The sequence below is a fragment of the Crinia signifera genome, chromosome 6 (genome assembly GCF_055691185.1).
Source record: "Crinia signifera chromosome 6, ASM5569118v1, whole genome shotgun sequence".
NCBI classification, from domain to species: domain Eukaryota; kingdom Metazoa; phylum Chordata; class Amphibia; order Anura; family Myobatrachidae; genus Crinia; species Crinia signifera.
The window spans coordinates 216,337,909-216,365,144 of NC_139222.1; the positions used below are offsets into that span (position 1 = coordinate 216,337,909).

The 27,236-nt window shown below is 45.6% G+C and overlaps 1 protein-coding gene across 5 annotated transcripts in view; it reads right to left on the reverse strand.

Annotated features, from left to right (window-relative positions):
- Nucleotides 1-2,942: 2,942 nt before the first annotated feature.
- The window catches only part of RPTOR (regulatory associated protein of MTOR complex 1), a 370,661-nt gene continuing 346,367 nt past the window's right edge, over nucleotides 2,943-27,236 (reverse strand). For 3 of the 5 annotated variants that reach the window (XM_083148832.1, XM_083148829.1, XM_083148828.1), the window contains 11 exons: nucleotides 26,416-26,521; nucleotides 25,840-25,954; nucleotides 24,532-24,656; nucleotides 22,710-22,814; nucleotides 10,251-10,298; nucleotides 9,078-9,184; nucleotides 8,115-8,242; nucleotides 7,264-7,344; nucleotides 7,059-7,175; nucleotides 6,750-6,879; nucleotides 2,943-4,642 (listed from right to left, as the gene is read on the reverse strand). In XM_083148832.1, coding sequence (XP_083004958.1) covers nucleotides 4,574-4,642; nucleotides 6,750-6,879; nucleotides 7,059-7,175; nucleotides 7,264-7,344; nucleotides 8,115-8,242; nucleotides 9,078-9,184; nucleotides 10,251-10,298; nucleotides 22,710-22,814; nucleotides 24,532-24,656; nucleotides 25,840-25,954; nucleotides 26,416-26,521 — 1,131 coding nt within the window. In that variant the 3' untranslated portion in view covers nucleotides 2,943-4,573. The remainder of the gene's footprint in view (nucleotides 4,643-6,749; nucleotides 6,880-7,058; nucleotides 7,176-7,263; nucleotides 7,345-8,114; nucleotides 8,243-9,077; nucleotides 9,185-10,250; nucleotides 10,299-22,709; nucleotides 22,815-24,531; nucleotides 24,657-25,839; nucleotides 25,955-26,415; nucleotides 26,522-27,236) is intronic. The other 2 variants (XM_083148831.1, XM_083148830.1) reach the window with 1 other exon arrangement.

A 27,236-nucleotide genomic window follows, 5' to 3' on the forward strand; every position in this document is an offset into this window, starting at 1 on the left:
CGCGACCGACCCGAGTTTTACATTGGAACCAATGTTAAATGGTCCCTGAGACCTGATTTCACATTGGACTCAATGTTTAATGCCCCCCAGACCCCATTTTTAATTGTACACCCACCCTGATGGGTAATTACTACCTGAAATGCCCCCCCCTCCATTGTTAACGCCACGCCACGTACGCGTCCTCCGACCTTTTTAATTCCCCCACTATCCACGTCGGCGTGGAGTTGATTTCAGATAGTGTGGCGAGCTCAGCGAGCCACCGAGCCCGAAGCGTGGCGAGCCCCGCGAGGGGACGCACATTACTTCACACGTATTACACATGCGCTCGCCACGCTATATAAAATCAACTTCACGCACGCCAACGTGGATAGTGGGGGTATGAAAAGGTCAGAGGACGCGTACCACTGCGCTCGCCACACTTCGGGTTCACGTTAATCGTGGCGTTGCGTTTTTTTGTATTAAAAACATCTTTAAAGCCCGAAAATCGGGTCGGTCGGGTCCCATCGCATACCTTAAGTTAAGGTATGCGATGGGATCCAACGGGCGCCGTGCTAGGAAACAAGTACCATGGGATCCAGATGGCTGATAGACAATGTCTACGTTGACAGTCAAAATGTGGACAACATATAGTCGACATGATCAAAAGGTTTCCAAGCAAAACGTCACCGTTGCTTTGGTCGACACATTACAAATATATTAAATCACAACATGTAAAACATTTGTGGAAAAAAAAAAACTCAGGTCATGGCTGTCAACAGTTTCGGGGAGCAATCCCCTTCATCAGGACGACCAACAGGGTGAGTAGTGAAAAACAACAAAACAAAACATGTTTTGTTGTTTTTCACTACTCACCCTGTTGGTCGTCCTGTTGAAGGGGATTTTAACAGCTGCATATACAGTATCTGTATTTGGCTTGTAGATGCTCCTTGTTCTTGTACCATGCTCTAGTCTACGGCGCTACAAAATTTAGTAGCACCACACTGTTTAAATTGTACTCCATAAGTAGAAAACACAGTGTTGTTAAATAGTTAGGAACCTGCTGCCTGTTTGCAAATAGCTTCTTTCAATAGCGGATCAACCTGTATTTTCGGTTTGATATAACTTTAACAAACATTATAAGATATTTAAGCCATCAAGAATGAAGTACAAAACAATGTGGCATAAGTGTAATCAAGCTGAATTATTCAAGATCACGGCAAGATCCAGATTGACAACATTGCCGCCAGCCGGAACCCTACACACAGGGTCTAACCTCCCTCATGGAGGTCCACACTCCCCATAGAAGTGGAATACAACCTTGTGGTGAGTGAAGGGGCCCTCACTGCCCTCCCTCACTGCCCTCCCCCACTGCTGGCACTCCGGCGGCCAGGGTCCTGACAGCTAGGATCCCGCCTGTAGGGAAATCATACTCAACCCAGTTCAGGTGCCGAAGAAAAGGTAGAAAAGTTGAGGGTCAAAGTGGTCACAACAGCCTGGTCACATTTTAAATCAAAGGCCCATGAGACAATAAAGAAGAACCATCTGCTGGAGAACCTCTGGATTTAATTAAATAGAAAAGATTTCAAACTTTCTATAAGCGCTTTCCTTCCCCACGGTTCATTCAGGAGCTGGGTTCAGCTTGGTCTTTAAACTGCTGCTCTCTTCCGCATTCATCTTCTGCTAAAAACATGTACCCTAAAGCAGAGGTGGCTAGCAACAGGGCACATGGCTAAAGCAGCCCATACACGTCCCGATGCGCGCGTGCGTTGTGGGCTTCAATAGCACGGATCGCATTGCATGTGCATCCGTTGTGCATGCAATGCGATGCAATTTGATGAAACCTAAGTACAAAAAGTATGTGCAAGCACATACTTTTTGTACTGTGCGATGAGGTGCCGCGGGAGCGCGCACCTCAAAGCACAGAATGGACAGCCCGGCATCGCAGCGTGTATGGGCTGCTTAATAGCTTTAATATGTAAGAAGTTTAGAATTCTTCTTCTTACTTAAAATCCTGAACTCTTCTTAGCATCAAGCCTTTTTTAATACAGCACTTTAACCCTTTCAGGTCCAACATCTAGTCAGGCTAAACAGCCCTAGCGCTAGTAGCAGATCCACTGGTGAGACACTTTAAAAAAAAAGAACATCAACATCGTTCAACATTTAATGTAGACTATTTTTGAATAATAAAAAAAATGACACTTAATTTAAACATTTAAACCAGACTGTTTTAATTGCAAAAAAAATTGGACTGAAAAAGGTTAAACATGATGCAGTCAGCATCCCGGTGGTCAGGATGCTGTGTTCAGTATAGTTATGCCAATATCTCGACTTCCTTCAGAAGTAGGTTAGGCTTAGGCTACGGGAAGGAGGGTTAGGCTGTGGAGGGATGGTTTGGGGGGGGGGGGGGGAAGGGAACACAGGTAGCGGGCAGGTATATTTACCTGACCCGTTGGGTTTCCCTTCTTCGGGATGCCGGCATCTGTATTCTGACTGACAGTAATCCATAGGTATTCCATTTTAAACATAATAAAATAACATCAACGTCACCTGAGTCCCAAATGTGGGGCCACATAGATCATCTCTATATAGAAGGAACCAAAAAATGAATTTCTCCAACAGAAATATTTTCCAAGTATGAGTCTGATTCTTGTTGGGATTTTCAGCAGATTGCAGGCTGAGTATGACCTAGATCACATATACACACATGTACACAGAGGATACTAGCGCAGATGTGCAAGTGGCCATTCAAATGGTGATCGTTTTAACTGTGAACAGGATAACGGGTGGACAGAGCAATGCCTGTGTATGAAGATGTATGGACACTCACATAGATACTGGCATTAGCATAAGGCAGTAAATGTGGCAGTCTCGGCGGTCTGCATATGCTAACATTTTGCGGCAGATGTAGAACCAGGCCCTATGTATGTATATTATATATTAAAAAAAAAGACACCGAAACAAAGTTCCCTGGTTTATTAATATTTAATTATCGTTCTCCCTGTAATCCCACACATTCTCATAGGATGAAAACTCCTCTCCTCCTCTTGTTGTGTTAAAATAAATAGGTGAATCCTTTATTCTGTTCTATTTATAATGCATGATTCCCGCTCAGAGCACCATCACAATGACGTTCTAGTTACTGTGTCACTTTTACATGCAACCCCCCTGCATTCCCATAAGCTCTGGAAAACATCTTCTTTTAAAAATTCTGAATTTTCGTTAAAATATTGTAAACAATCCCCAGTCTGCGGTCAGGATCTGTAATGGTGCACATTGCCACTAGTAATGTCTGGGTCATATTAGTTGAACAGGTCATTTTTTTGTGCCAAAGCAGAACTCCAATAATTATCTATAATACACAGAGTTGACTCCGATAACAATGGAAAGAAATGATGACAACACCAAAAAGGGGATAATGCGTTTCCATACTAGGCTCTTTGTAGACAAATCTTTTATTCCTCATGCTGCCCTGTTATCCTGTGTATCCCTTGGACCTACAAACACGCACCCTGCTTGGTTGTTGAAGAATAGGATTTCAAACTTAAAATATATTTTATCATCATCAGTTTTGCGTGAGGTGTGTTTTAGCTAGTGGGAAAGTGTGCAATATACTGTGTTAATATAACACATACTGAGGAAAAAGCAGTCACTCAGTTGTATAAAATATACCTTACTGTCAAATGTTCCCAGTGTTACATATATATCATTTTAGCCAGATCTAACTGTGCATTGATAGACACTGATGATTTGGGATTTTACAATTTTAGCAAATGAGATACTGGCCCCTGAGCGCGGCATCTCAAAGTGACATGTGGAGGATTTTTAATTGTCAATAAAAATGTTTTTCACTCTTCTTCAAAATGTGGTCTTCACTTCTACTGTTTTGATGGTTTTTATTTTTTACAGATAAAGGCTAAAGGAGCAGTGTTGTCCCGCAGAGACGTGATGGTGGCTGCAAAGAAGAAATGTTCATTGTTCTCCTTCGAAATGGGCTCTGAATCAATGAGTAGCCAGAACAATAACCACACATAAGAGGGGTTGGTTTGGTTACATTAAGTGAAGCAGTCTCTCCAACCACAAAAAGGTTTAAAGGCGGACCAGGATGTTTTGTGTGTTGAGACTGTCAGAATGCTCATTAGGATTAAACCCTTACTTGATCCATCCGAGGGTCACCTTTTTAGTGGAACATGAAGCATTTACCAAATCATTACCATGCAAGGACCCTTGAAATGCAAGAATACGCAATGCCCTAAAGCAACGGTGATAGCAGCAAGGTGGAAAAAGGACTCAAATCAGATTTCACAGATTAAAAATGCCTGCATGCCACCTTCAATCTGGGGTGGTGATATTTACAGAGCTCCCCTCCACTTGGCCACTTGGAAAATCAAGAAACACGAAACAAGAAGAAAAAGCAGACAGGATGGAATGGGGAGAACCTTTTTCTGTCAATTGTTCCTTTCCTCACGCCATACAGAGAGAAATCTTCAAGTTCTGAGAAGCAGCAATCGAATGTCATCACACATGGTTCTTGTCTGAACACAGGAAGACTAGGAGAGGAAGCCAAGAGGCCAGTCTCTGTGTCTCCTCCCAGTGGCTATCTCACTCGCTTCTCCACCGAATATATAGACATGTAGTAATCGTTACTGCCAACAGCTAAGTGGGGCTGCAAAGGAGAAAGATTGAAAAATGATAACTGTAGCAGCGAACTCACAATAGAAAGATAATTTCTGTCTAAAACACCCTCCTCATAGTCTGCTCTTTTACCACCATGAGAGTTTTAAAGTCTATAACTGCGTATAATCATTTTAAATTTTGTTTTCTCATACAAGCCAATTATAAAATATATCGTTAAAAGAACACCAGGCCCTTATATTTTTGTGATCATTTCCTTTACCAAAATTAAAAGACCCATGATAGGGTCATCAGGTTTACATGTGGCTGCTTTGTATATATGGACAACTAATACATCTATAGCTAAACCATATTGGTTCACAGCAGTCTAAGCAACTGCAGGGTGCGTCATTCAGGATGAGCAGGGAATCTATAGCCCTGTACCCACTGTTCGATGTGGCCTATTTTTCAAATAGAAATTGAACGGAAACTGACTACATTTGATCCTGATGCGCGGCATCAAAATCAAATTACCGGCAACACTATATAGTGTACTATAAAGTCCATATCGAATGTGTTTGCCTTGCTGTGCGATTCTATCCCGATCACACCGTGTGTACACTCTATGGGCAGTATTCAATGAGAAAAGTTCTCCGTGTTTTGTGGAGAACTTGTGCTTTGTTCGCCTTGGACGGAGCATTTTGCTCTCCAAAAGCGAGCAACCCTATTCAATGTGAAATTCTCTCCGTCTTTCTAAGTGATGTTCTCCGTGTCTCTCCGTGTAGCAATTCTCCATCTTTTGATGGAGAGCTGGAATGTGAACTTTTAAACTAAAAGGTGTTTTTCTTAAATTTTGGTGTCAAAAAATCAGTTTTTTTTTTTCTGTGAAGGGGCATGTTAATTTTATTCATGTGCTTATAGCACATGAATATATATTTAATTAAAAAAATATATATATATTTTTTTTTTAAACACATTGCAGCCAGCAGGGGGCGCCGGAGCCGCTCATTAGATATTCATATATTCACTGCACCCGAACGTAACTATGCACGAACGGGTGCAGTGAATACTGGGCCCCCCTCTGGCTATAGGGGGGTGCAGCCTGGGTCCTGGAGAGCCCCCCTCCCCTCCACAGTCCTCTGGAGCAGCCAGGGAGACTTTAATCTCTCTGGCTGCTTCCGGCTCCCTGAAAGCTCCCTGCTCCCTGCAGGGGTTAAGACTCTCCGCGAGTGGCGGAGAGCATCAGCCACATTGAATAGAGGGAGCAGGAGTGGCAGAGAGCCCTCTGGAACACGGAGAGTGCATGGAGAGCGAAATAAAACGCTCTCCATGCACGGAGAACTTTATCATTGAATACTGCCCTTTATGTGAGAGACCCATAGATCCACATTAAAAAACACAATTTACATTCAGTTTCTAAATAAATTCCATTTAAGGATATTATAATATTAGGCCATGTATGCACAACTTTGATCAGTGATGGCTAACCTTGACACTCCAGCTGTTGTTGAACTACACATCCCATAAATGTCACCGGGTGCGCGCTCCCATTTTCAGCCCCGTTCTAATCGCTGCTACACAAGCTCCTGCGACCAGCTGATTACCTCTGCGGCACCACCAGCAGAGGTTCCCTTTCATCAGCGACCATCTCTGGTCGCTGATGAAAAGGAGAAACTGAGCAATATATTGTTAGCAATATATTGCTGAGCAATATATCTCCCCCGTGTGTACGCACCTTTAGATACATCATATTGTGCACCTGTGTTTGTTACCGTTGTATTTAGTAATACTATACTAATTTATGACGTGTTTTATGCCAACTAGAAGAGCTCTCAATGTAATGCTCTCAATGTACAGCTATTTGCAGATTATAAATAGATAATGGCAACATTAAAAATATAATGTTGTAAACAACATAATCCATAACCACCTACATTAGGACAATCTAAACCTAATAATAACAAAGTAAAAACAAATCTACACATTTTAGGGCGTTATTGAGGGAACATGCTATTTTTTGGGACAATACATAGTAGTACATTTGTAGGTGTTTTGTATTTTTCCTGTTAACGTTCACATTTAAACCTTAAACCACCTTCTTACTAAAGTTTTACCCCCCCCAGCTATAGTCCCCAATGAATCCATTAGAGCAGACTAACCCAGTGTGGATGGAAAGCTAAGCAGCTGATGGCTCCAATCCGCTGACCCATGAATCCATCGTAGTATTTGATGTTACTGATCAGCTCTCCGCTTCCATTGTAAATAGCAATAAACTGGTTCATAGAACCACTATGAAAGCACAAATTGAAGGAAAGGGAAGATTAAGACAAAGGGTGTGATGATTGATGATGAAAGGCAGAGGGGGAGAAAAGAAAAACACATGATTTATTATACATAATACGAGCATGAACAGTCCACATTGTGCAAATTGCAAGACCACTGCCAGAGACAGCTGTGTGGTTACTCACCATGCAAACAGGTTAGCCTGTGGATGGTAATCCAGAGCTGTCAGACCTTTGACTATCTGCAGCATGTTTATAGATTCAGGCAATCTAGGGTCAAAGTAGCGAACATCTCCATTGACGCTGTGCAGAGAGGAAATTTTATTTCATACAGCAAACTGTTTACACCTATGACAACGGAACTTTAAGATCAAACATGAGCTTTGTTTACCTCACACTCAGGATATTGCCGTCTGTGTGGAGATGGGTTTTCACCACCCAAGCTGAATGCTCACGATAAGTCATTACACGGCTGCAAAAGAAAATAGGGAATTTTTCATCTGAGTGTGCCATTAATGTCCCTTTGCCAAAAATATACATTGCGAACCAGCTGACCAATTAGCCAAAATAAAAGCTGCAACCATATGAATACTGTTAAATAAAAATGACCTTTAAGAAGATGCAAGATTAATGTTGAATTTTTAGTCAAGCCACTTTTAATGATTTATAGTGTGCTCAATGTTGCAGAGTTACCATGGAAACCACAGTCACATTATACTTAATAAGTGGATCAGAAAGGTTTGGGATTTAACCTTTTCTCAGCAAGCTTATTTATAGTACTTATTTATAGTACAACCTCGGTTTCCCGCCTTCTGATAATGTGAAGGAATGGTCAAATGTCAGTAAGTCGGCTGCATTATGGCATAAACTGCCCAATACAGTCATCTTTTCACTTACAAAAGAAGGAATTGGACAGCCGTTCTGGAATATTGGGCATTTCCTACCAATCAATATTTCTGAATCGGTCATCTTCATACGCGCTGCAATTATCTGCCCAATACACCAATACCACAGATAATTGTGGTGCATAAGCCTAGCATTAATAAGGACACATCAGTATGAAACAAAAAAAGAGATTAAAGATCCACTTTCTATTGTTGGTTAAGCATAGCTTACAAAATGATAGAAAACATCCAACTGCTTTATAATAAAAAATATTTCCTTGGTATAAATGACTACTAGTGTCTATTGAAGGTCTACATAAAGCGATTAGCTGATGGCAAACAGGAGACTGGGCATTACCATTCACTTTGTGACATCCTGCGGTCAAAAATACGCACAGAGCCGTCCCCAAGTCCAGCCACAATGAGGGATTGATTAGAGTCACAAGACAAGCTGGTCACACAACTGTCTGCCCCTGTGGGGATATCCTTAAAAGAAAATGCATAAAGAAACTTGAACCTCCAAGACATACAGTGGAGCAGTACCAGTTCTATTTTATACTATAATACATTATGCTGCAATAGGATCATTGGGGCAGATGTATTAAGCCTGGTGAAGAGAAAAACTGTAGATAACATGGAGATAAAGTGGAAGGAGATAACGCACCAGCCAATCAGCTGTGTTTGAAATATGACAGTTGGAAGTTAATTGGCTGGTACGTTATCTCCTTCCACTTTTTCTCCAGTTTATCTCTTTGCCAGGCTTAATACATCTGCCCCATTATTAGGTAAGGAAGTCTTTTCTGCAGTGTAAATCACCTGAAGCATAAAAGAAGCTAAAGCCACCTGCTGAGTTCTTAAAGAAGAGATGTGCGGATACTCACTGCAAAACTGGTTTCAGATCTGTCTGGTTGGAACAAAAACATGGTTATGGATGAGAGTAAATGACAGTTGACCATTTGCTTGGAAATGCTGGAAAACTGCCAAACTGTCATTCAGAAATTACCAGATTTTTGTTCCAACCAGCCAGATCTGAAGATAAATCTGTAGGTGTATGGCCACCTTTACCCTGCTGGGTGGTTTTATGGGGTTATTCAGCAGTGTGTGTACATGGAGAAGATTCTACCTGTCTCTACACATGGTTGTTTTACTAGCTGAACTAACATTAACCCTATCAAGTCACTATGAATCCCCATACATTGCGGATACAAATACTTCATGTATACTGATGCAGATCCAAGTACGGCTGTCTCAGCAGTGAGTAGGAGATGGCTGCTCAGTGTTCCCACAAAGGGAAATTCTGCACAAAGTGTTAAGTGATTACCTGTACTTTCATCTCTCTATCAGTGTCCCATATTCGGATAATTCGTACATCACCAGATGTGATGAGAAGCCCTGTGTCCTGTTCCCAGTCTACTACCATACCTGCCCCTGCGAAAGCAAGATATATTAGCGGTACTGTACATTCTGCACAGGATCAGATACACAAAAGGACATCAATGCAACACAGAGCACCACTGTCTCCAGTATACTGATATTGTTCACATTATAAGCCATAGCAAGATCAAACATTAGTTTGTAGCCTAACTTCATCCCCTATAAATATGTACAAATACCTATTAAAAAGTAAACGTCACAATTTCATGTATTATCTTAAAGCAGCACAGTACTTATCAAAGGCAAATACCAGCAATACAGATATAGAGCAAGTGCATAAGCTTCAAAAGTGATAAAGGTACTTGTGTAGTTTCACGGCGTGTAGTCTCGCTTCGTTCGCCAACGCTGCGGGCTCGGTGGCTCGCTACGCTCGCCACGCTACGCTCGCCACGCTACGCTCGCCACGCTACGCTCGCCACGCTATCTAAAATCAACTCCATGCCAACATGGATAGTGGGGGTATGAACTATCCATGTTGGCATGGAGTTAAGTTAGTTGATTTTAGATAGTTTGCCGAGCGTAGAACCCGGAAGTAGCACGCTGGCGCCGTGAAACTACACAAGTACCGTGATAAAATATAAAGTGATATAATGTAACAGCCAACCAATCAGATCATGCCTGACATTTTTCACACACAGTCTGTGACATGTCAGGTAGGAGCTGATTGGTTGGCTGTTTATCACTCTCCATTTTTATCACTTTTGAAGCTTAGTGCTTCTGCCCCATAGTGCTTATGATATGGTAGTATATCAAATCTATGGACAAAAATATAAAAGCACACCTGTACACATATTTTGTGTATTAAACCAATATTCAAGACAATTCACTAAAAATGGTATATTTCACTGATGTCACAGGTTTATAATAATTTGATATAATTTGATGCATTCTCAAGAACATTAGTTCAACCTTATCATGGATAAGTATTGTGTGTTCACAATGGGTGTCTAGTCATCTTGTCCAGCACATAGTTGATAAAGAATACAAGCAATCGACACACAACTCATTGGTTCCCATCACACTCATGCATATGTACACATACGACTGAATGTAAACTTACCCCCTTGTTTACTCCTGTCAAGATAAATGGAGACTCGTCGTGCCAGTCCTGTGGTTCAAGGAAGGGGTAAGGAAGGGGCCAGAACCAGCAGGGGCAGAAGGCAGCAGCAAAGAGAAGCAGAACGTTAGGGACACTGATCACACCTTACATGGCTATAGAAGCCAGCAACATGCTATCCAAGGGGGCTTATAGCAACCAACCATTTAAGAAACAGAGACCCTTCTCAACAGCCAATTGCAATCCATTTCTAAACCTTTAGGATGCATTTATTTTAACTGAAGTTAGTTCATTTAATGGGAAGAGAGAGGAAAGCCATAGGAAGGTCTGCATGGGAAGGATTAGTAGAAAGACTGAAACAGCAATAAAAATGTATTTGTTAAGCTGAGATAGATGCATTGCTTATGAGATGACATAGCAGAAGCTCTGTGGTGACTAGGAATAATGTCCCTTTGTGGCAGCATGAATTAAGCCCAGCAGCGGAGAGGTCACACCGGGGTTTTAGGTTATATGGTCACCAAGTTGCCATGGTAATATAGTAAGAACAACAAATGGAAAAATAGCTAAATTTGCCAATGATAAAAAAATGGAATGTTATTTCTCTACAGCCAATTAGAGAATAACTGGATTTTTTGATTTTGTACAATGTTGTAGGGCGAGTGGTTTTTAACTTCAGTCCTCAAGTACCCCGAACACACCATGCACATATAGCGCGCACATATTCCGTAGCGCTTTACAGAGAATATTCGATATTAGCAATCCTTAAAACATGACCTTTTGGAGTTACTTGAGGTTTGGACTTGAGAACTGCTGATCCAAGGATTATTATCCACCCTCTAAGAGCCAAGCCCCTGGGTAAAAAAGAGCTCAACATTTCCCTTATAACCCCTGCTTAGATGATCCAAGTGCATTCAGCTGACAAAATCTAAACAGAGGAACAGCTGCAGAGATCCCGCCATAGGCTGGTCTGTGTCCTGCTACAGGATCAGAGAAAAGGATTTAACAGTTGGCACAAAAAAAACCTTTTCTCTACCCGCATTAGGCCAACACACACAATGGGATTTCCCAAAGCCACTTGTTGGAGATGAATTCCCAAAAGGTAACATCCACCTGGAACGTTTGAATGCCAAAGTCAGAATATATGGAGATCATAAGATCTATCTTCCAAAAATTGAGTAATGATAGCTGTGATATCGAGGGGACCATTACTGTTGGTGTTTTCCTAAGACTCTAAGACCCACATGGCTCTATGCTTATCATCCCTTCTCTTAACGAGAGGACCTCTACCAACTCATTTGGAAAACTCACGCAGTATAGAAATGTTGTTTTCCCTTTAAAACAAGTGAAAAATTAGGACGTTTTTCACCCTATTGATTATCCACAACGGACTGCATAAAGCCTCCGGCCCTTGCAGTTCTAGGACTGACACATTATCGCTGCTCCTGATGGAGGTAATGCAGGGATTGCATCATGTTCTAGCGTCATCTGAGAGTCAGACATATCCATTACATAAAAAGCAGTCAGTGCCGTGCTAAAGTTTTACATCAAACTGTATAATGTTGCAGACAGGCATTGTCATTGTGCAATAGGCCCGGGATATTGTTGTAACCCACGCACTGCTCATAGTGACCTGCAATTAGCTGCCCTTCTGTAGTCTCTACTAACTGCCAATAGACTTTACAGCACATGTCACTGGTGCTGTGGTCAGGGAACAAAAATGAAATTCCTGGGGGTAATGAATGTCACTATCTGCATGTCAGGCTGTGTCTCGGAAGTGCGACCGTCCATTACCCCCAGGAATGTCATTTCATTGCATATAAAATCTATCTATCTATCTATCTATATTCTATATGCATGCCCGGCTGTGTGTGTTACAGTACTGTAGTGTACAAGGACCTGACGCAGTGCAGTGCGTCAGCCCCTTGTGTATAACACGCTATCCTGCGTGATGCCCCGGACCCCGCCTCCAAGTCTACACGCTGCTTCAGTAGAGTCGACTAGTTGCTGCACCATCTCAGCAGCACTCAGTCTGTACTGCTGCTGTAGAGCTGAGTTTCTTTGTCTGGTTATAGGCTCCTGTCAAGGTATACCCCTCTCTAGTCTAGTCTTTTGCTGTTTGTCAATATATCATCTTGAAATACTGACACTAATAGTTGCCTGGACGTCACATTATCAATGGCTATACCACACACAGCCTGGCAGCCATTGATGATGATGATGATGATAACAATGACCATGTATGGCTGTGTGTGGTACAAATTATGTACCACACACAGTCATACATGTTAATCATCATCATCCATGGCTGCCAGGCTGTGTACCGTACTAGCAGGATATATCATCAATTTCTGGGGGTACAGTGTGTATTACAATTATATGATTTCCTTCCTTTAAAAATCAAGGGGGTAACGTTGGCATATCTAAATTTATTTTGGGGTAAAAGGTAAAAAGTTCCCTGACCCCTGCACTAGTGGAACCATTTTTTACGTCAGGGGGGGCAATAATTGGTCATCTGTTTTCCTCTGGAGCAGATGGTAGAATATATTAATTTACCACAGCAGGCAATTAAAAAACAAGAAACCAACAAGCGGTGACAAACACAAACAAGGTGTGACCAAGGTGTTAAGGTTACCATACAATTACAGATCGATTGTCAGATTGGGCTGGTTGGAACAAAATCCAGGTCATGGATGAGAGCAAATGACAGTTGACCATTTGCTTTGAAATGCTGGAAAACTGCCAAAAACGGTCATTGAGATAATACAAGATTTTTGTTCCAACCAGCCCAATCTGACAATCGATCTGTAGATGTATGGCCACCTTAACATTGGAATCATGTGCTTTGAAGTGCTGGTAATACTGTGATGGAAAACAGCTGATGCCAGTTCATATCTTGTTCCTCTCATAGTAATGCTGTGTACAAGCTCAGTGATTGCTGTAATGGATCTCATACAGGCTATGTGCATTTACAATGTGTTCCTGTCCAGGTGTGCTAAGGTGCTTTCTACTCTGTCTGAGCAACTGCATTGCAGAATAGGAAACATTGATCTCTATCAAGAACCACTTGTGAGCTCAATATTAATGCAGACATAGGGCAGCCAACGGTTAAATAGGAATTGACAATCTAAAAATTAGTATATAAGTGGTCAGTAAGTTAGAATAGCACTCATTATAAAACCCTTATATCTGGTGTTAATGCTGGCAATAATTGATAGACATTCACAAGTGTCATTTACAGATGTTGATCTTACAAAATGCTTGTAAATTTGTTTAAGACCGCTTGTAAAGTTTTACATTTCAACTATAAAAGCTTTTTACTGTTCCAAAATGTATTTTTATTCATTTCAGATACGATAACACCATTACAGTAACCTGATCTTCCTCTGGGGATCGCGCAGGTACCATGATGCCTCTAATATTCCGGGAAATGGATAATCTCTTTCACAGTCAGAGCAGTTACCTCCCTCCCTTTTAAATGTGGCAGACAATGAATTAAATTCTTACAGACAGAGGACCTAGGCCAGCAGCTTTCAGTCAATGTTATTAATATCACCAGTGGTACAATTAGCACAGCGAGGTGGCACTCAAGTTGGAATATCAGCTACACACTCGGCTCCTCCAGATCTAATGGGAGTAGCCAACTTTTTTTTTTAAATTCGATAATTTTTATTGAAAATTTTTACATATTACAACTTATATAATGCAATAACAAGAAAGATTGGAAAAATAGAAGATGAAAGAGAGGGAGAAAAAAAAAAAAAAAAAATCAGAAAATAGAGAAAAGAAGGAAAAAAAAAAAGAAGGCAGAAGACAAAATAACATCTGGCAGTGTGCAGCACGGCCCACCCATTGGTGCCATCATCATTTACATACATTCTTTAGGTTTTTTATTTTTTACCATCTAGTCTGGAGATACCTTGGACAGACATATTATCAAGAAACAATAAACGCATTTATTTCCCAGAACCATGTAATGTATTATAGGATTTGGATTGCTGAATAAAGCATGACAACCCATCTTGTGTGTTTATAGAGTGTCTACTTGTGTATTGTTAGTCAGAAACACGTGATTACATGTTCCCACTCAGCCCGTACCCCATGTAGTGTTACCTTACCAAATATACGTTCACAATGCTCGATATAGCCTAGTCAGACTGACGCATGAGGGGCGAGTCAGCCCATCGGTCCCATATTTTGTGATAAGTTTTTTTGGAGCCCCTGGCAGCATATACAAATTTTTCATGTCTGATCACCAGGTTAGTCAAACCCGTCCACTCTCGCAAGGTAGGACCCTCTGATGCGAGCCATTTTCTAGCCACACATACCTTGGCAAGCGCACATAGGTTGGTCACATATCTTAGCATATATTTATCTGGCCCGTCCACCTCTAATAGTGCCAGAATACATAGTCGTGGGGTGAGAATGTCACGGGGAACACCCGTGGAGACAATAGAGGAAATTATTTCCTGCCAGAAGGATGTGATTATTGGACAGCTCCACAGCAGGTGCCAAAACGTGCCCCCTGGGGAGCTGCACTTAGGGCATCTGGAGTCAGTCCTACCCCCCATCCTGCACAACCTAATGGGAGTCAAATAAACCCTATGCATCACATATAATTGCACCTGCTGGTATCTAGAGGATGTGGTGGAGATGCGCGGGCTGCTCAGTGCTGTCTCCCAGTCCTCATCAGTAATGGGGCCCAGATCCTGCTCCCACGCCTCCTTAATGGAGGGCAGGCCAGGGGCATGGTGCGCCGCAAGCAGGGCCGCATAGAATCTGGAGACAGCCCCAGGGGGCCCCGTCGACGCCAGCAGACTCCTAACAGGCGAGCCGCTGAACGCCGGGGGGTCACCAGGGAACTGTGTCTGACAGGCATGTCGAAGCTGGAGGTAGCGGAAAAAGTGTATATTTGGCACCTGGTATTCGTCTTTAATTTGTTGGAAAGATTTAAGTATGTTATTTGAATAAATTTGGCCAATCGAGGTGATGCCCCATGTGCCCCAGAACTCCCTAATCTGAAGGCCCTGTAATTCCGGGAATGCTCTAGTGCCATCCAGGGGGGTGTCAGGGTCATGTCCCTTTGTTGACAGGAGTCGACCGGATTGTCGCCACACCAGGATCGCTTGTTTAATTATTGGCATCTTTATTAGCTGTATGTTGTCGCTTAGCAACAACTGCAATGGAGACATACCTGGCAACCTATTTGAAATGAGTACTGTGGGCAGCAGGTCCGCCACGTCCTCGCCGACCCAATCCACCAGCTGCGCCAATTGCGCTGCGATATAGTAGAGACGGAAGGAGGGGACAGCCATGCCGCCACATTCGCGTGTCATTGTAAGGGTATTAAGCTTAATACGTGCCCTCTTGCCGGCCCAAATAATAGAAGAGAGCAGGCTCTCTATCTTCCTGAATGTCTGGAGGGGTATATATATCGGGGAGTGTTGCAATATATATAGGAGCTTAGGCTGGGCCGTCATCTTAATGAGGCTTATTCTCCCTGAAACGGTTAGGGGCAGCTTCCCCCATACTGCGATCCTAGAGTGCAGGTAGGCCAGTTGAGGTTGAACATTAAGGGAGACGTACTGGGACGGTGTATTAGAGATGCAGATCCCCAGGTATTTAAAAGAGTTAACCCACTGGAGGGGAAGCTGGATTGCGGGATTTGCTGGGACGTTCCCTGAGAATGGTAGAACACAGGACTTATCCCAATTAATTTTTAGGCCAGAATAAGTGCCGAACGTGTCAATTATTTCTAACAAGGGAGGCATAGAGGCAGCGTAACTGGAGATGAATAGCATAATGTCATCCGCATATAGCGCAATTTTTTCCTCCAGTCGTCCCACCCTAAACCCCTTGACCGCTGGTGACATACGTATCAGGCAGGCCAGGGGTTCCACCGCGATAGCAAACATAGTGGGCGATAGGGGGCATCCCTGGCGTGTTCCCCTCTCTAGATTGAATGAGGAGGACACGAACCCATTTACAGAAACCCTAGCTCGCGGGGAGGCATACAACATACGAACCCATCTAATATATGTAGGGCCAATCCCCACTTTTGTCAGGGTATGCCAAAGGAATTACCACTCAATTGAGTCAAATGCCTTGGCTGCGTCTAGTGAGACCACAATTGAAGTGTCCGCATCCCCGCGCGGGTTCTGCAAATGGGTATAAAGCCTACGTACGTTGATCATGGTGGACTTGCCTGGCATAAAGCCAGTCTGGTCGCTGTGGATAATTTTGGAGATCACCGTGTTGAGGCGAAGTGAGAGTATTTTGGCAAGAATTTTTATGTCTGTGGGGATCAGGGAGATGGGCCTGTATGACTCCACTAAGCATGGATTCTTATCTGGCTTCAACAGTACCACTATATTTGCTTCGAGCATGGATTGAGGCAGGGAGCCGTGGGTAAACACCTCATTATATAAGTTCAATAAAATAGGGGCATAGAACGAAATATGTTTTTTGTAGAGGTCTATAGGAAGGCCGTCAAGGCCTGGGGCCTTGCCAGCTGGGAATGATCTGATGGCTATCTCCACCTCCTCCACCCGGAGGGGCATATCAAGAGCCTCCCTGTCCTCCGATGTCAGTGAGGGCATATCAATTTGATCTAAGTAGTCCTGTATAGCCTGGGCATCGTAGATCAACTTGGAGCTGTATAGGGTTTGGTAATAGTCTACGAATTGACCCACAATATCCTGAGTGTTTGTGTACAGGACTCCCTGGGGGGACAAGATCCTGCACACGGTGTTACTAGATCTTTCTGAGTTAGCCAGCCGCGCCAGGTAGCTGCCGGGCCTGTCCCCAAATGCATATTGAGAGTGTCTAGTGTAAAGTAGTTTATATTTGGCTTTTTCCCCAAGGCACTCCACCCACGCCTCCTGTGCAAGTAGCCACTGGCGCCTGGACGAATCCAGGCCATCCTTCAGGTATTGTTCCTCCCTATGTTGGCATGTGGATTCTAATTCCATTTCCCTCTGTTTATATGATTTTTTAAGGGCAGCTATTTTCTGTATCAGTGAGCCTCTGGTGTGGGCCTTGAAGGCATCCCACACCACTGCTACCGATGCCGTGTCTCTGTTTAGTTCCAGGAACTCCCCCCAAGCACCCACCAGGTCTTCTCCAGTGCCTAGACCCTCCAACCAGAACTTGTTAAGTTTCCAAAATGACTGGCCTCTGTCGCCTCCCAGCTTAACATCAGGGGTCAGGGGCGAGTGATCGGATATGCCTCTGGGTTCATAGCCGACAGAGTGGACACCGGGGAGGAGGGATCGAGACACCAAGGCCAGGTCAATTCTAGAGAAGGTGGAGTGCGTGGAGGAGAAACACGAGAACTGTTTGGCAGTGGGATGTCTATGTCGCCATGCATCTTTCAGACCCATGCCCTCCACCATTGCCCTGAACTGTTTGTGTCCAGACCTCACCAGCACTCTGGAGGCGTGGTGTACATCTAGTGTCGGGTCTAAGATATTGTTATAGTCCCCCACGCTAATGATGGGTGTGTCAGGGCAGTCTGCAACAAATTCTGCGGCCTGTTTAAGTACTTCGGCCGAATAAGGGGGGGGTACATATATGGCAAGCAGCAACAGGGGGATGGAGTGTACAGCGCACAGCAAAAACACATATCTGCCCCACTTGTCAGTCTTAACCTTCTCCACACTAAAAGGAACATTTTTGCGAATCAGGACTGCCACTCCCCGGGAGGAGGAAGTATGGGACGAGTGGTATACCCCGCCAATCCATGGCTTCTTAAGTGACATAACCTTGGTGCCCATCAGGTGTGTTTCCATCAGACATATTATATCAGCTTTATATTTACGAATTTGGTTAAACACCAAGGTACGTTTAATTTTGTCATTGAGACCACGGACGTTCCATGAGGTGATCCTAACTACGTTGGGAGCCATAAAACAGTTCTAAGGTCAGAATCGTAGTCTAGCAGCACATTGAATCTGGTTCTACACAGACTCCAGTGTATGCATAGTAATATTAACATTGGGTTACCGCATGCACATAACATAATAAGAGAAAAGAAAAATAGAAAGAAAGAAAAGGACAAAGACAAAATACTCAAAGAGGACCAGCTTACAATCTGAGTTATCCTACAACTACCCCAACATCCCCCCACCCTGCATGTCTCCCGGAACTTTGACATACTTGGATCCCTGAACTATTAAGTCCCTTGGGGAAAGGAAAAAAAAACCCTTTCCTCCCTTAAGCAGTAACAGTTAACTAAACATTTCTAATAAACCGTGGGCAAAGAATATAATGACTATCAGGGGCAGGTTGCAGACCTAGCCCACCTACATTTATACATACGCTCTTTCAACACAGGATTAAGGCCCTTATTCTGATTGATGCGGACTTTACCGCGTTCTTACGGATTGCGTCTTTACGGCGTCTGCGCATGCGTGTAGAACGCTACGCGCATGTGCCACGCCTTGACTCGGTACCAGTTCGGACAAAGCCCGTCCAAAACTGGTCACCGCAATCAGTCGGGAAATAGGGGCGTATTATGGGCGTCATGCGGAATGACACATGGGCGTAGTTTCAAAGTGGGCAAAACGGGGCGGAAACATGGGCGGACACGGGGGAGTACACTTATGTTGGGGGGCGTACATTCGGAAACCACTCCGAATGCACGCGAGCAAAAAGGGCTGAAATGTGCGGTGTCCACAAGTGTACTATTGCTTTGCGGACACCACTCGTTCATGCGGTAGGCGAACGTACGCCTAATGACTACAACCATTAACACCTGAACCCAATACAATCTACTCCTTTACTCATTACTCACTAATAGGACGCTTGTCAGTGCTTTAATAGAAACCATTGCACTTACATTGCTGTAAGGGTTAATGTGGGCTATGCATGTGTTAGGCATGCTTGTAAGGATATATTGGAATCTAATTGATTCCAATTCCAAATAAGCTGTTTTTTATGAGGCTAGGTAATTGAATAAGTGGGTCATGTGATGTTTTGCAGAAGATAGTTCATAGTGGGTTTTTTGGCGGAAATACTCCGCTTACGTGCGGTAGCACCGCTTGGCTCCCGTTCGGATGCGGTATTCCCGAGCATACTCTGTAATACTCTGTGATACCGTGCCGAATCGGAGTGTTTCTCCCGCACACGCATGCTTTGTATGTCGTCCGTAAACACGCCCTGTTCTTAACGAGTGAGTCCGTCCGAATGCGGAGTACACGTGGGCGTTTCTACGGACGATGGCCGCATGCGGCAAAACACCGTGGCGTGCGGACCGCTCCGTAAGAATGCGGGAATATCCGCACCGATCTGAATAAGGGCCTAAGTCTGTCGCAGCACAGAGGGTGGAGTCTGCAATGTTATGTAGTGACAGTCAGATGTTTAGGCCCAGCAGCAACTTCTTAGTAGTATAACGGGTAGTAGAAAGCCAACACACTCAGGCATCATCCAGCACGGCCCGTCTGGCTGGTCTTGTGGTGTCCAGCCATACTGATGCCTCCTTTGGGGTAGCAAAAAACTTTGACTCGCCGTCCACGATGACCCTCAGCCTTGATGGAAACAGCATGGAATAGGATAGATTGAGATCTCTCAGGCGTCTCTTGACTTGAGCATATTGAGCCCGACTTTTCTGCACCTCCACCGCAAAGTCTGGGAATATCGATACCCGTTGACCATTCCAAGTTAGTGGACCTTTGGTGCGGTTTACTTTCAAGACCATATCTCTGTCTCTGTAATGGAGGAGCTTAGCAATGAGGGTACGGGGGGGGGGGCACCCGGTGGAAGGGGGCGCATAGGAACGCGATGAGCTCTTTCCACAGAGAAAAAGGGAGAGAAAGTATCCGTGCCATAAGTATCCCGGAGCCATTTCTCAACAAAGGCCTCAGGGTGTATACCCTCCTCCTTCTCTGGAAGACCCACTATTCGGATATTGCTTCTCCGTAGTCGCCCCTCCATGTCCAGCAGCTTGGTCTGAATGGAGGCAACTTGCGAGGATATGTCAGAGACCCTGTCGGTAAGAGGCGAGAATCTATCTTCCAATGTGGACGTACGAGCCTCCACTTCGCCCATTCTCTCCCGGACCCTCTGTAGGTCATGATGGATGATGGACAGGTCCGACTGAACCTGGCCCATCTTTTCTGTCAGCCTCTTTTCGCTGGAGGTCACGGCCTCCAATACTTTTTGCAGGGCATCTTCAGGACCCGCAGCTACCGGAGGTATTGAGTGCTGTGGGGAGGGTGCACGGGAGGAGGACTGATGTGACTCATCCGTGTCTGGTGCCTCTGAAGCTGTACGTGGGGTTCTTGCGAATTTTTCCAGCTGGGCGGCCGCCGAGCTGCGGTTAGTCTTCCCCATGCTGTCAACTGAGGGCAGGAGACTCCGCGGTCCCGCGAGCTGTGATCGTAAGGGGCCTAGTAAATGAATATACTGGCGTGGGCTGTGGTTGCCTAGGAAGGCTATATGTGCGTGGATGACAGGCACAAAGGAGAAAGGAGGATATTCAGTCTGTCGTGTGCAGTGTAGCCTGTACTTTGATGGCAGATGGGCTGACAGTGAAGCGCAGAAGCACAGGAGTACAGGAGGCCCTGGACAAGTGGATGGTGTGTAGCTAGGCCTCTGGGGCACGCTTTGCAGCGCAGTTGTTACTCACTGTGTTCTCCTGTGCCTGTCTCCCCTGCTTCTGTGTGTTGCTGCTGGGAGCGCCCGGCAGCACTGACTCTGCCTCTCCCAAGATGGCGCCCGGGTCACAGCGCCGGGCCTGGAGGGTCCCTCACTCAACCCCGCTGTCTGTGGGCTGCTGTCCGCTGATGCCAGGCGGCCAGGCAGGGGGGGCCGCGCCGTCACACGATTTAGAGACGGGCGCCGCGACCTCTCCCCTTCCCAGCGCGATCCAAGATGGCGCCCGGACCCGGCCGCCGATGACTGGCAGGGAGCCGCGGGGAGCAGACAGTGCCTCGAGGTAGCCGGCGGGTGGTATAGGGCTCCGGAGTGCCGGGGGGACTCTATCCTCCTCCTCCTTCTTCCACCGCCAGACACTCCAAGCCGGGGATAGCGGGTAGCAGCTCGCCTACCTCCTCACCAAGATGGCGCCCAGGCCCAGATCCAGCGCCGGGGGGAGAGCGCTATGTATCTCCAGGGGTCGGCGGGCGGACACTGCGGGGTCTTCAGGGGTGTCAGGAGAGCCTGCTGCCTTCTCCACCTCGACTGCCAGGTATTTTTAACTGTTTTAGAGCGGTGCCAGGATCTTTTTAGGATTTTCAGGGCAGGAGCTGCAGAAGCACACAGCCGCTCACATGCCCAGCGAAGCCACGCCCCGGAGTAGCCAACTTTTACCATATGTGATCTCCACTGTGAGAAGTTGTGAAAGGGGCAGTGACAGCTAGGCGGGAGGGGGCAGTGACAGCTAAGAGGGAGAGGGCAGTGACAGGAGTAGCAGTGACAGCTAGGCGGGAGGGGGCAGTGACAGCTAAGAGGGAGGGGCAGTGACAGCTAGGCGGGAGGGGGCAGTGACAGCTAAGAGGGAGGGGGCAGTGACAGGAGTAGCAGTGACAGCTAAGAGGGAGAGGGCAGTGACAGCTAGGCGGGAGGCGGCAGTGACAGGAGTAGCAGTGACAGCTAAGAGGGAGGGGGCAGTGACAGCTAAGAGGGAGAGGGCAGTGACAGGAGAAGCAGTGACAGCTAAGAGGTAGGGGGCAGTGACAGCTAAGAGGGAGATGGCAGTGACAGGAGTAGCAGAGACAGCTAAGAGGGAGGGGGCAGTGACAGCTAAGATTGAGGGGGCAGTGACAGCTAAGAGGGAGAGGACAGTGACAGGAGTAGCAGTGACAGCTAAGAGGGAGGGGGCAGTGACTCTAAGAGGGAGGGGGCAGTGACAGCTAGGCGGGAGGGGGCAGTGACAGCTAGGCGGGAGGGGGCAGTGACAGCTAAGAGGGAGAGGACAGTGACAGGAGTAGCAGTGACAGCTAAGAGGGAGGGGGCAGTGACTCTAAGAGGGAGGGGGCAGTGACAGCTAAGCGGGAGAGGGCAGTGACAGGAGTAGCAGTGACAGCTAAGAGGGAGGGGGCAGTGACAGCTAAGAGGGAGGGGGCAGTGACAGCTAAGCGGGAGGGGGCAGTGACAGCTTAGAGGGAGAGGACAGTGACAGGAGTAGCAGTGACAGCTAAGAGGGAGGGGGCAGTGATAGCTAGGCGGGAGGGGGCAGTGACAGCTAGGCGGGAGGGGGCAGTGACAGCCAGGCGGGAGGGGGCAGTGACAGCTAGGCGGGAGGGGGCAGTGACAGCTAGGCGGGAGGGGGCAGTGACAGCTAGGCGGGAGGGGGCAGTGAGATATGGCATCTCACCTAGCAACCCTGCCTGTGGAAGAGACAAGAGCCCTGTCTCCTGTTATCAGAACACTAAAAACTAGGGTGAACTTTTAGTTTTGGATGAGAGTATGTATTATGAAGAGGACCAATATAAAATAACACCATCCACCACATTCATGGCTTACCCCGTGTAGATGGCAGCATGTCCGATAAACCCTGCCAGGCTGTTACCATTTCGGGATTCTTTTCTAGATCAGCAAAGTTCTTCCATATTCTTATGGCACCATCATCTGTTTGAACAAAATATCTTTAAGGTTTGTCCAAGGCTGATATAAATACTGCAAGAATTTAGTAATTATATCCAAAGAAACTGAGGGGTAAATTAATCAAATGAAGATTTTTTAGAAAAAAATATATATACAAATCGGCCACTCTTAGGCCGCCCAATTTCTAAAAGCAGAACTGCTGGAAAATCACAGGGAAACTGCCATTTCCAAACCCATCATGAAGCAAATCACCACCCGATAGTTTAAATGTAAGAAATACAAACCAGCAGGTATATTAACCAGCGGTGTTATAAAATGTAGAAAAAGAACAAATGCAAATGCAAGGCTGCTTTACTAAGGGACAATGTTATCTGCACAAAGGATTGACCAGCTCTATGCCAAGTAACTTAAGGCTCCTAGTGGTAACATGTTGTTTAAAATTAAAATGTGTGCTTCGGTTGTGGCAAAATAGAATATTGGCCCCATATACATCCCTATATTTATTGTAATATACCCTCTGTCCCCATATTTATGATGCTTCCATATTGAGTATTAATAAAGCTATCCTCTGGACTCAAACATTAGCAAACAGGTTTCCTAATCCCACCAAGCATTCCTTCTCCCCTCCAGTACATACCTATAGTCCAAGCACTCCTTCTCCCGTCCAGAATGTAGCTATGGAACAAGCACTGTTCCTCCCCTCCAGCACACACCTGTGGCACAAGCAATCCTCCTCCCCTCCAGCACACACCTGTGGCACAAGCAATCCTCCTCCCCTCCAGCACACACCTGTGGCACAAGCACTCCTCCTCCCCTCCAGCACACATCTGTGGCACAAGCACTCATCCTCCCTTCCAGCACACACCTTTGGCACAAGCACTTCTCCTCCCCTCCAGCACACACACCTGTGACACAAGCACTCTTCCTCCCCTCCAGCACACACCTGTGGCACAAGCAATCCTCCTCCCCTCCAGCACACACCTGTGGCACAAGCAATCCTCCTTCCCTCCAGCACACACCTGTGGCACAAGCACACATCCTCCCCTCCAGCACACACCTTTGGCACAAGCACTCATCCACCCCTCCAGCGCACACCTGTGGCACAAGCACTCCTCCTCCCCTACAGCACACACCTGTGGCACAAGCACTCCTCCTTCCCTCCAGCACACACCTGTGGCACAAGCACTCCTCCTCCCCTCCAGCACACACCAGTGGCACAAGCACTCTTCCTCCCCTCCAGCACACACCTGTGGCACAAGCACTCCTCCTTCCCTCCAGCACACACCTGTGGCACAAGCACTCCTCCTCCCCTCCAGCACACACCAGTGGCACAAGCACTCTTCCTCCCCTCCAGCACACACCTTTGGCACAAGCACTCTTCCTCCCCTCCAGGACACACCTGTGGCACAAGCACTCTTCCTCCCCTCCAGGACACACCTGTGGCACAAGCACTCCTCCTCCCCTCCAGTACACACCTGTGGCACAAGCACTTCTCCTCCCCTCCAGCACACACCTGTGACACAAGCACTTCTCCTCCCCTCCAGCACACACCTGTGGCACAAGCACTCCTCCTCCCCTCCAGCACACACCTGTGGCACAAGCACTCCTCCTTCCCTCCAGCACACACCTGTGGCACAAGCACTCCTCCTCCCCTCCAGCACACACCTGTGGCACAAGCACTCTTCATCCCCTCCAGCACACACCTTTGGCACAAGCACTTCTCCTCCCCTCCAGCACACACCTGTGGCACTTAGCAGCAGAGAGCAGTCTTGTCCATTCAGATATTCCATGGCTGTAATTCTGGTATATCGTGGGTTACCATTGTGAAAGTAATCCAGCTTCTCTCCTTTCTCCCAATCCCAGAAACTGCAGTAAATAAAATGAGAATTATATGTTTCAGGACATTTATCTCAAATTACAGACTAAATAATACAATTTGACTTAACTGAATTGTCACCACTACCCAGAGACAATCTACGAATCAGGACCACTGAGATGTTAATGAAACGTGAGGCAATAATTATGGGAGAGGCCTAGAATTCTCATGTAGTTTTGAATGAGACAAGGGATTAATCGTAAACACTTAAGGACGATCTGGATTGCTAGTGGGGGACATTAAAGAGATTACTTTACATAACCACCACTCATAGAAGCAATACTGATATGTACAGATGTGACTGTATGAGAGAACTTGGGGTCTAGTGACCCATAGGATGGTGTTTGTCTAATGCAGGTACGGCAGCAGATTTTTTTGGGGCTCAGTACTGGGCCTGTGAGCGTGAGGGAGTAGCCCGCAGTTGTAAATGCCAGGACCCTGCTTACATGCTGTGCCATCTCTAGTCTCTAGCGTTGTCATGCCATCTTGTGCATAATAGCTGGCGGCCATACACAGAGTATGTACTCTGTACCCGCCTCATCCTCCTTTGTTCTAACATTGAGATTACAGTAAACAAAAACTGCAACAAAACTAAAGGTTTTAGATTTGTAAGTAGGACATAAGTGAAACGTTAACTATTTTTTGTTTGAATAAAACAGATTGGGACTGAAATGTGCAGAACAGGTAAATTAGAATAGATGCAATGCAACAAAATCTTATGACCATCTGCCGAAAGGAGAGAAAGCAAATCTATTATATACACATATATATAAAAATGTGACCAAGGGAGACTAATCACACACTAATGTGTACTAGTACTAAGCACTAGCAGATGAAAAGATTGCAAAAAAAAATAACATAAAACAGGACGTGCAAAACCTTCTTTATATACCTTAGTGAAATGGAAAAAAAAAACAGACAAAGGGAACAGAAAAGGCTTTTTGCTGTCTATTTACTGCTACATTTTCTAATTTGCTGACAATATTAAAACATCTGCTGCAATACTCGAAGTATAATGTTATTCCGGATACACAGTATGTTATCATCACTCCTACACAGATCCTAAGGGGAAAAATAGTTTGACTGCATCTATGCCATCTTTGTTATACACGACGGAGTGCAATTTCTCCTGATACCTAATCTATAGTGAGACATTCTGCTTCTGAGCATTACCAGATACTGTCTTTGTCAGCGACCGCAATACAAGAGGTAAATGGATGAAACTTCACTACAGAGGGAACTCCTGGATTTCGGTTAATAAATATCTGGTCATCCAACTTGGTGACGCCTGTAAAAAGAAAAACATAAAAAAGCATTTTTTACACAGCTAGGACAAATGCATTGTTATCATATAATCACTTCCCGCGAGACTCTATGGCTCCGCGCAGACCTGAGGCCTGAGTTCTCCCTGGCTGCTTCTCTCTATCACACATATTAATAAATGAAGCTGGCTGCTGTAGGATGGATATTGATCTGAGACTGGACACTTGTCAGCTCAGATTAACTCTGCTTGGCAGGAGAGGCGCCGTGTTAATACAGTCACAGACACTTAAAATCTCATATTAACACACACAGGAAAGAAAAATCTAATCCACAGAGTGTAATCTGGCCCGCATGGCAGGGAATCCGGGAAGGCAGAGAGACGGGGAAGAGATACAGGGGAATCATCTGGTGAATCAGAGACAGCAGGAAGACAAATACATTATAGAAAAGGTTTACAGTGTACATTACTATGGTGGAATCGCTCACCTTTTTGTAGGAGATTTTGTGCTTGTTTCTTGACCTTGGCATTCCTTAGAAAGCGCCACTCGCGCTCTTTGCGTACTTGACTCTCCACATCATGTTCTTCAGGTATCTGTAATGACACAGGTTAGAGTTGTTAAAAGAATGACCAGGTTCCCACATAAGTCATGGATGCTAATACGTATCTACATATATATACTGTATAGCTGAAACATTTATTGGACTGTGGCTTATCAATACCTATAAAACATTTTCTGGAGGAAATGTTTTACCTCAGAAGACTTGTACATCACCTGTTCTGTATTTAGAGGATACTGTATGTATTTCCCACATGGACTGAAGTTGGATTGGGAAATCTATAAACACCGATATTCTCGGGGGGCGTGGTCTGGAGTAACTAAGGACTAGACGTGTTTTCTGGCTCTCCCGCCTAACATCCTGTATCATAGTCCTTTTTAAGCAGCACTTACTCCTACTTTTGGGCTGAATATACTCAAGAGCCTCTCCTGGACCTCCGGAGGTAGACTGGCGGTAACTTCCCTGTGTCTCTCTCCGCGGCTTAATTGATCGAGAGACAGGCCTGACGGCGAGGGGTTCAGAGCCGCGCCATCGGCTGCTGCCGCCGCTGTTCCGGGTGGCTGAGATCTCCTACTTGTCACCCGCCGGAGCTGTGGGTCACTCTCCAGTGCCTGTCTGGGCTACCCGCTAACTTGAATTGGTCCTTCCAGGCAATCTCCTACCGCCCAGCTGTATATCTCTGCGGTTTGGGTATAACCGCGGCCATCTTGGTCTCTCATGGCTCAGTGTCCCTGCGCGAGGCAGAAGAC